This window comes from Capsicum annuum, chromosome 3, assembly GCF_002878395.1.
Source record: "Capsicum annuum cultivar UCD-10X-F1 chromosome 3, UCD10Xv1.1, whole genome shotgun sequence".
NCBI lineage: Eukaryota > Viridiplantae > Streptophyta > Magnoliopsida > Solanales > Solanaceae > Capsicum > Capsicum annuum.
Genome location: NC_061113.1, coordinates 200,392,059 through 200,401,737, shown reverse-complemented (window position 1 = coordinate 200,401,737; position 9,679 = coordinate 200,392,059). Strand labels below are relative to the sequence as shown.

Genomic DNA, 9,679 nt, shown 5'->3' with positions numbered 1-9,679 from the left:
TCCTTAGATTAAATTAGAAAATTATTCTCTTGTTAATATTAAAATGGGTGGGAAAATGTTGGAGTTATTATACATTTTAATATTAAAATTAAAATCTTAATTTGCATGATAATTTATGAAAATAAAGTGAAAAAATGGTGTCATTATATTTTGATAACTCTTATAACTTCTAATACGTTATTTGTCTATTATCTACCACATTATGTCTTGTAATTCATATGACCATTAGTTTTTTGCAACTTCCATGACATTAGTTTCTTGTAATCTTAAGGTCATTTATCTACCAATTTTACTACCCACCTTCTTCCTATTCAATGCAAGGTTGAATTCCTCACTTATAAATAGTGGTGCTTTTTCCTTTGTTGTGGTATAAGAAAAAGATGATAAGAATGAAAAAATATTATTATGTATAACAGTGAAAGAGCCAGTTGAGATAGGAAAATATTTTAAATCTTCAACTATATTCACTACACAAAATAGAGTAATTATATTAGTAAAAGACGGAGTTGAGACGAAAAAAATATTCTGAGCCTTTACCTATACTCATTATACAAAGAGAATAAATTATGTTGAAGGAAAGTGTTTTTGTGGTGGAGTTTTGAACTTTTCAACTAATTTGGAGTTACTTGAGTTGTACATCATGATGTACTGTTATATCCTGAAATGGACAAGTCAAGAGTTGACACTGTTGAATCGGTGTAGATTATGTCATAGTGGGCATAAATTTTTTTTTTTTGTAAAGTAAAATATTTGTACCTCACTTCAAATTTTATTTACTCAATTATTTATTTATTTTATTTTCAACTCTAATTTATTATAATTTGTAGTATATTATCCCAATATAAATAAATTAACTCAAAAATTTGGTTTCAATTTTTTTTAATAATAAACAATGACAGTTAGTAGGAATTAAAATATCCAAAGAGAGATTGCATAAGCATCAAATTGAGAAGCTCCAATACAAGATTCATGGTGAACAAAGCTTTAACTTACGGCAGGAAGAATGTAGATCCGCAACCGCGAAAATTCTCTCCTTTAAAAAGCAACTTATCCCACACCACACCACACCGCATCCGCATATCTCTAAATCTGCCCCACACCGCAAAGGCTCAGATCAGCACCGCCCACATTCGCACCACCTAGTTGTCATACCTAGCTGCTAAGGTCATGGTACGCGCGAGTTGTGGGTTTGAATCCAGCGTCAAATCGTGTCCTTGTTTCTACTGGTGCAGATTCCTTTAAAAAATAAAAAGAAAAACATTACTGGAAAAGGTTTTCCCTCATTTCATGTACAGGTTAATATATGGAGATTTCTTAAAATTCCAAAGTTTATATTAAAAAATAAAAATATAAGATTAATAATTAAAACGCACACACAAATTTCACTCTAAAACAAAAGAGATTCTGTTTTTTTTTTTTTTTTTCCCAAATAAATATCAACCCAAAATCTTTTTTAAAAGAAGCCGTAAAATTCTTTATGCACCCGCCGCTCATCCTTTTGTATAGTCCAAACCTCGTGATTGGTGTTCTGGAAATTCTTTCAGTCTTTTTCCCCTCTTTCTGATTTTTATTTTCAATTTATTTGCCTATTATAATATATAATATATATTTAAAAATTAAATTTTAAATTTTGATCAGCTGTTTCATATTATTCTTTAATATTTATTAATTTTTATTATTTTACTTCTCAAAGTTTCAATCCATAACTCAAGATAAGTGAGCAAGTATGTGACCCTTACATATTTTGATTTTTACTAGTCAAGTGTACGTGCGCTGCACATATATATTACGTTAGTCAATTATAATAAATATAAAAAGGATATAGCTATTTTAATTGTTGTATATATATAACTATACTTCCAAAATAATGAATGAAAAAAATATTCTTAAACCAACATGGATGAATAAAAATTTACACAAGTAAGAAAAGTGTGGAACTAAAACTTAAGTAAGTTCATATGACACTATAACTCAATTAAATTAAGAAATGTCAAATTTCTGAATTCATTATAAAGGTATAGTGTTAACCGAACCTACAATAATACAACGTAGAAGGCTACTCCCGATATTCCTCTTCTATGATCCACAAGTTATCCATCAAACTATCGCATCAATTTGTTGAATTCATTACCAATATGCGCTAAAATATAATCAACTATTTTTGACATTATTATTGTATAGTGATTCAGTTATCCAGTTACCTGTAATATTTTTCAAGTAAACTTATTCTACCATGTTGGTTTTTAAAATTTTAATATACATAATATACCTTGAAATTTTGTAAAAATAAATCGATTGACGTAATGAGAATAAACTAATTTGGACGAATGCTTGGTATAATAACCCGATTCTACATATAATAAACAAAGAAAAATGAAAGAAAAAATATACTGTCTCCGTCCCCTTTCGAATTTTAAGATTCAAACAGTTAAACTTTATCTTTACATAAAATTTTTGTCAAAGTCTGATCAAATATTCTGTTACCACCTATATTAACCAGAAAAAAATATCAGACGATAACATAACAGAAACACAATATGATCGTGTTATCAGAACAATATAATTAAACATAATCTTTACAACAGAATCAAATTATAAAATTTGATGCAAAATACATACATTAAAAATCAAAATAAATACAAACAAAATCTAGACAATATATTGCAAGAAAATGTAAAAAGTAACATATATAGATTGTATCATAGAATTCATTGCAAATTAAAATATCACAATTGAAATTCGGTTACTAAAATAAGAAGCACCTTCATATTAAAATAGGGAAGAAAAAATAAAATAAGTAAAAGACACTAAATTTTTCTTTTTTTAAAAAAAATTAAATTCTCACGTCTCTACCACACATCCTTGTTAAAATAGGAAAGGAAAATTAATTTACCTAAATTAAAGAATATTACATGAATTTTATACCTAAACTAATTCTGTTCCTAATAAATCGTACATTTAAAAGGACTCATAAATTAATTAATTAATCTAATAAAATTAGATAATATTTTGAAAATAAATAGTAAAAAGATGATTTTATCTATTGCGAAAACTTTTAATGAAGGGCAAAAACTTTAAATCACCTTTCTAAGGGTCTTCACACTTTTAATATATTATAGATATAGATATAGATTATAGATATATCTATAGATAATGTAATTTCTTTTCCATAATTATGATCTTTATATGAGTTGACAATGAAAAAATAGATACAAGCAATGGTAATGATTTTTCCAACTATGAAATTTATTAAAAATGACTTGTGAAGCAAAATTGGTGATGATTTTTTAAAATAATTGTTTAGTTTGTTATATAGAGGATGAAACATTTGACAGTGTACCTTATGATACCATTGTAGACATTGAAATTTTGTGAACTACAAAAAGGGTTCACTTTGGTTAGAGTTCTTGGAGGCTACTTTATCCTAAATCTAGTTTGATGGCTACTCGATCTAAACCCTAAATTATGCCTATATAAAGGGGGCAAATATCCCTTTAAAGAGGCATCTCCAGTATCCCACAAAATCACGGGATATTCACAAAGAGATCAATGATCTTCAAAGTCCCAATAAATTCATGGGATATTTATAGATCAAAACCCTTCCTTCTTGATAATCAAATACATCAAGAAGACAAAACCTCCCTCCCTGGAGATCAACTCCAAATGTTCCTACGTTCGAGAAATACGCCACTAACGACCCTCGAATTACAGAGAAATTCATATCCAAATCTTCATACATTCGAGAAATATGCTATTGACGGCTCTCGAATTACGGAGAAAATCAAGAGAGAAGAATCAATGGAGGAACAAATTTGTACCCACATTGTTTATCAATAAAAATTTTTTGTTTCTTCATATTTTTGTTTGTGGTTAAAATTTATTTTCCATAAATTTAAATTATGTTGGAAACAAATTGGAACGCCCAGTGGAACCAAATCTGCCCTTCATCTCTTCTCTCATAAATCATATGTGTAAATTTGTAGCCGCATCAAGATGGAAGCTCTATGGGTACTTCAAGACTCGTCATCAAGTACACTTCGACAAGCCTTGAAGCAGGGACATTTGTAGACATCTAAAATTCATGGGACTCTACAAAAAGAATCCAAATTCTGTTAGAGTTCTTAGAGTCTAATTTACCCTGAACCCTTAATTATGCCTATATAAAGAGGCAAATATTCCCTTAAAGAGGCATCTTGAATATCTCAGAAATTCGGGATATTCATAGCTCAAAATCCTCTTTCTTGATAATCAAATACATCAAGAAGATCGATATTCCTATATTCGAGAAATACGCTACGACCCTCAAATTATGAAGATCCATATTCATATATTCGAGAAATACGCTACAACCCTCGAATTATGGAGAAAATCATGAGAGATCAATTAAGGGAGGAACATAATTGTACCCATATTCGTTATTAATAAAATATTCTTGTTTCTTCATGTTTTATTTATGATAGTAATTTATTATTCATCACCGTAAAATTTGTTACAAACAACCATCATTGATCATTTTCAAAACATGATAAGTCGTATGAGTGCAGTTAATGATAATATTTAGTATAATATTTATTTAGTGCTAAATGGTTCGTTATTTTTAAAATATATTAAATATCACTATTCATTTATTAGTTTGGCGGCTATTATATATTCTCGTCTTACGTTTTAGAATTTTCAAGCTTCAAATCCCACGTCTTACATTTTAAAATTTTCAAGCTTCAAAATTTTCAAGCTTCAAATCCCACCTCCGTCTCTGATGAGATAGGTTCTAATGCCTAGATTTTGGACGAGTTTCTCAAGTCGTTGCGACTTATTTCTTGTGCACCTCGATTATTATACCAGCTAATCGTCTAATAGTTATCTGTATATTGTAAGTTTAAGTTGTTCCTTACTTTAGTTTAATATACACATTAATATATATTGGGTTGGTTGACGCTCTTTGGTGAACAATCTCTCTCCAACTCCAAGTACTGATGAAAAATGTATCACGCTTAAAATTGACAACATTACAAGGGGAAGGGGGTCATGATGGTCTCCCATTTGGTGAAACAGAAACTTCTGTTTGAACAGTGTAGCGTGATAACAACAATGCAAAACTTGGATTGAAAATTGACTTTTTCTGCACTTGTATTGCCAAATTTATCATTATGATAGTTCCTACAATTAATTTGGCAATATAGCAAGCAATAAACAAAGAAAATGTTTCCTAGAAAAAACAACACTGCTGAAGCACAGAGGAATTGCGGCAACATGTTTTTTATTATCCACCGCATACAAAGTGCTAGTAGAAATTTGGCAGACTGAACTATAGTGATGCTAGCCATGTTATCACAATCGGGCTTCTAACTTTGTGTGTTCCATCTTTCCATATCAGGGATCCAAATTCAGGTGCTTTTTGACGAGATTTCGTTTCGAAAGTCACCTTATAAGAAAGTTTCTGGTGTCTGCTGGTGAAATTCAAACGCGCAGGATAAACCTTCACGACTGCACCTTTGAATGATGAGACTACAACATGGTAATTTGATATGGGAGAACCCACATTGGTGACTGTTCTGTGAAGTGTCAGCACTGAAACTTTTGTGTCTTCTGGAAAAACAGCAGAAATGGCTGGGTAGTTCAAGTCCCCTGGATTAGCAAGCGAGTGGTGGCAAGTTCTGTTTGAGAACTTCCCAAAAACCATTAGCTGTGAAGGGCTGAGTTCTTGCGTACACAGGAACTCGAAGTAATCCTGTGCCCCTATGTCATAAATCAGACCAGGATCAACAGCTTTCCGTGGATTGATGTGTCCTGCACCATGATCATATGGGGTCGAAGGAGTAGCGGATGAGGCATCTCTTAGAGATTTATAAGTGTTATCATGAACATAAGCAGTTGTCATGAGTGCGGATTTAATAGCTGCTGGACTCCAATCTGGATGCCTGGCCTTGAGCAAAGCAGCAATGCCACTAACATGTGGGCATGACATTGAAGTTCCAGACAATATGTTGAAATTCGTCCTTCGTTGATCGATAGGCAAACTAGAAGGACCCAAAGCACCAGTCCAAGCTGCAAGGATATTAACTCCTGGTGCCACCATATCTGGCTTTAGAATCTCCAGAGTGAGGAAGTTAGGTCCTCTGGATGAAAATGCAGCAACCACTGGAGAAGGCCTGATACCTAATTTGGTTCCCAGAAATCTCAAAGTGGCAGTTGCATTTCGAGCCGAAGCATAATGCTTGATTTCTCTTCCTGCCCTTTCACCAACTGCTACTGCCGGAAGAAGGTGACTATCTGCAACCAGCTCTTCACCATTAGCTGCAGTGTTTGTCAAAATCATTCCTACTCCTCCAGCATCTTTTACTACTTGCCCCTTCTGAACTCGAGGACTAATTCCCCTATCACATATCACAATCTTCCCAGCAACCGAGGCATCATCTAAGGTACCCGCTAAGCACAATGAGCTCGGCAGGGAGCTGCTCGAATTATTTCCTAAATAAATTAAAGGATACTGTTTTTCTGTTGAAAGATTCTTCCTACCTTTATAAAGTGATGCCCCAGCCACAATTTTGCCAGTCCCCAGCTTAACAGTAGCTGGAAAATCCCTGTCCATAGTGCTGGCTCCTACTGTAGTGATCCATGGTGATACATTTGTAAGACTAATGGGATCAGGCCCACCATTTCCTGCTGAGCATGAAACAAACACCCCTTTCTCCATGGCCCCAAAAGCAGCAATTGACAAACTGTCACGATTATAAGACGAAACTCCACCACCCAAAGAGATAGACAAAACATTTACTCCATCAGCTACAGCTTGATCAACAGCAGAAAGTATATCCGAACTAAAACACCCACCCACCCAGCACACCTTGTAAGCTGAAACCCTCGCACCGGGGGCCATTCCTCGGGCAGTACCATAAGCATAACCCAAAAGATTGGCTCCACGAACTACAGACCCCGCAACTGTTCCAGCAGTATGAGTGCCATGCCCATCTTGATCTCGTGCTGATTTGTACTCATCCCTTTCATTTATTTTACCAGAAGATGATTCATACCCCCGGTAAAATACTCTAGCACCAACAATTTTCTTGCTACAGTGATGCTTCTCAAAACCACGCCCTGTTTCACATGCGCCTTTCCAGTGAGCTGGAACATCTGTCATTCCAGTATCATTAAAACTTGGACTTTCTGGCCAAATTCCAGTATCAAGAACACCCACAATTACATTGTGGTCCGAAAATCTATCAGACCACAACTTGTTGCTGTCCTCTCGGTCGAGGCCAAGAAACATAGGACTTCTAGTGGTATGCAACTCATATTTAATCTCAGGAAAAACAGCTAAAACCCCATATTGTTCTTGTAATCTTTTCACTTCTTCCTCACTAAGCTGAGCAGCAACTCCATGAAATGCAGTCTGGTAGCTGTAAAGTATCCTTTCTTCTTCGTCTCCTGCAGTTTCTAGTGATTTTACTAGTACAGATTTTACTAGTGATGAATACCATTTAACATGGTCAATGAAAACATCTGGCTTTGCCCGTTTATCCATTTGGATGATGTAAGTTTTCTTTGTGTTTCGCATGTTACTAGCACATAGTGCTAGGTTGATTGACAGACACATTGATACAAAGAAAAACAAGAATTTCACTGGTATTCCAGCCATGGAAAAGGGGAATGGAGAGTTAGGAATGAAGAAGAGAGGTGTGTGAATAATGCTTATCTGAGAGTGTGTCGGTGTGTTAGCTAGTGGAGTATTCAATATTTTAGCAGAAAGGATGGGCCATTAATGTGTCTTCTTGTGCAGGAAATAAAGAAGGTGGTTGTTTTCATGAATAATGGTAAAGCTTTTATTGTGAAAGTAGAGCTGGCTCGAGTGGGTTAAAGTTGTAGTTATGGTCCATCATCCATGTGTTGCATGGTTAAATGCTGGATGTTTATTCAAAGATACATTTTAATCTTCCTATTGAGTTTGTGGAAACTACTTGTGAGTAATATAAACATATACAATATATTTTCATAAGGTGGGATTTGAGAAAAATAAAGCGTATTCAATTTGTATTTGGTTAATTTCATATTAGTTGGTCCCTATTGACTTACAAACTTTATAAGAAATTTTTTATTAGATGTATATTTTACTAAACTAACATTATTAACGATGATTTGAAACTCCAAAAATAATTATTACTACTTTATATAGTTATTTAATATTAACGATAATACAATAAAAAATAAAAAGGATCTCATTAATTTGCGAGAATAGACAAATAAATTGAAAAATCTATTTTTTTTTAGTAAAGAGATCAAGTAAAATGGAATGGAGAGAATATTAACACACTTACCATAATTTGTCTCCAGAAAATGTCATATATAAAAATAATTTAATTTTAAAATTCTCGTTTTATTCTTAAAGACAAAGTCATCGATAGGCACTCAAACTTGTTGCCAAAATTCACTTAGACACCTAAACTAAGGCCTGTTTCTATCAGACCCCAAAATTCCCCACATTTTGTTCCAATTGAGCATTTTTTTCGCTGTTCTCATCAGCTTGTTCGCGCGTGTCTCCAAACGCAACTGATGTGGAAAGTTGTCCACATAAAACTCTCCACGTGGATAAACTAAATCCACATATACTTATTACATTTTAAATGAAAAAAATCATTTTGGCCGTTTGTTTTTCTCTCCCCGTTAACTCTCTCTCAGATAACCCTAAAATTAACCCTAATTTAACGAAAATTCCACTCAAATTGAAGGAGAAATTTGGGGGTTTTCCACAGATCTTCCTTGTGTAACTGTTATTATGATTTATATTTATTAAATTTTGTTGAATTTTAGCATATTTCAGATTTTAGGGTTTTGAAATTTCACTGTTAGGGCTGTGATTTTACGAATATTCCGTCTCTTTTTTAACATGCATTAAAGGTTGTAGCTTTTAGCTTATTGGTGTGTACTTTGAGTATATTCCGTTAACTAACTTTGAATTCTTACGCTTTTGTTGCAGGTGACGTAACAAATAGAGATAATATTCACAAAATTTTCCGTAGGGGATCTATTTTCAACAAGGGTGTCCCTACATATGTTGCAAGTTGTGTGCCAGAGCTAAGGTATATTAACAAGGACCACTTTTCCATGCTGGAATTATTATTTTATACTAAAGAATTTGGGTATGACACTGTTAGGGGTTCTATTATCAAGATGCAGTAACTAAGCAGTTCAACTTGGTGAAGAGTGATAGACATTTTGTTGAACTATTTAAAGACTTAAAACATGAGGACTCTATTGATTTTTATGTCTATCATGTTTTTGATGAACCAATTCTTGACCCTGATGGTCCCACTGGTTTTTAACCTGCACCTGATATTATTGAGTGTGCAGACCTAGAAAGAGAAAGTGTTGGTATTGATGATAGTGCTAACATAGAGATGGAATCTGTTGGAGTAGAGAAAGAGATGGAGGCTGATATAAAAGATTTTAACCTAGAAGATGTTGAGATAGAGAATGTTAACTTAGGTAAAGAGAGGGAGACTCATGTAGAAGATGGTGTAGAAGAAGGTGATGAGGCTAATATAGAAGATATCCATGTAGAAGATGTTAACCTAGAAGATTTTGGTGTAGAAGGAGGTGATGAAGCTGATGTACAAGATATTCATGCAGAAGATGTTAATAGGCTAGCAAATAAGTTGTCAGATTACTTGAGTAGTGATTCAGA

At 33.5% G+C, this 9,679-nt stretch overlaps 1 protein-coding gene across 1 annotated transcript; it reads right to left on the bottom strand.

Moving 5' to 3' along the window:
• Nucleotides 1-5,097: 5,097 nt before the first annotated feature.
• On the bottom strand, nt 5,098-7,989 carry LOC107863392 (subtilisin-like protease SBT1.3). The gene has a single exon (XM_016709286.2). It carries the CDS (start codon nt 7,634-7,636, stop codon nt 5,306-5,308), a length of 2,331 nt encoding a protein of 776 aa, XP_016564772.2. The 5' UTR covers nt 7,637-7,989; the 3' UTR covers nt 5,098-5,305.
• Nucleotides 7,990-9,679: the final 1,690 nt, after the last annotated feature.

What these genes read in the sequence shown, in the direction of transcription:
- LOC107863392 (XM_016709286.2), bottom strand. Translation starts at nt 7,636, where the DNA reads ATGGCTGGAATACCAGTGAAATTCTTGTTTTTCTTTGTATCAATGTGT.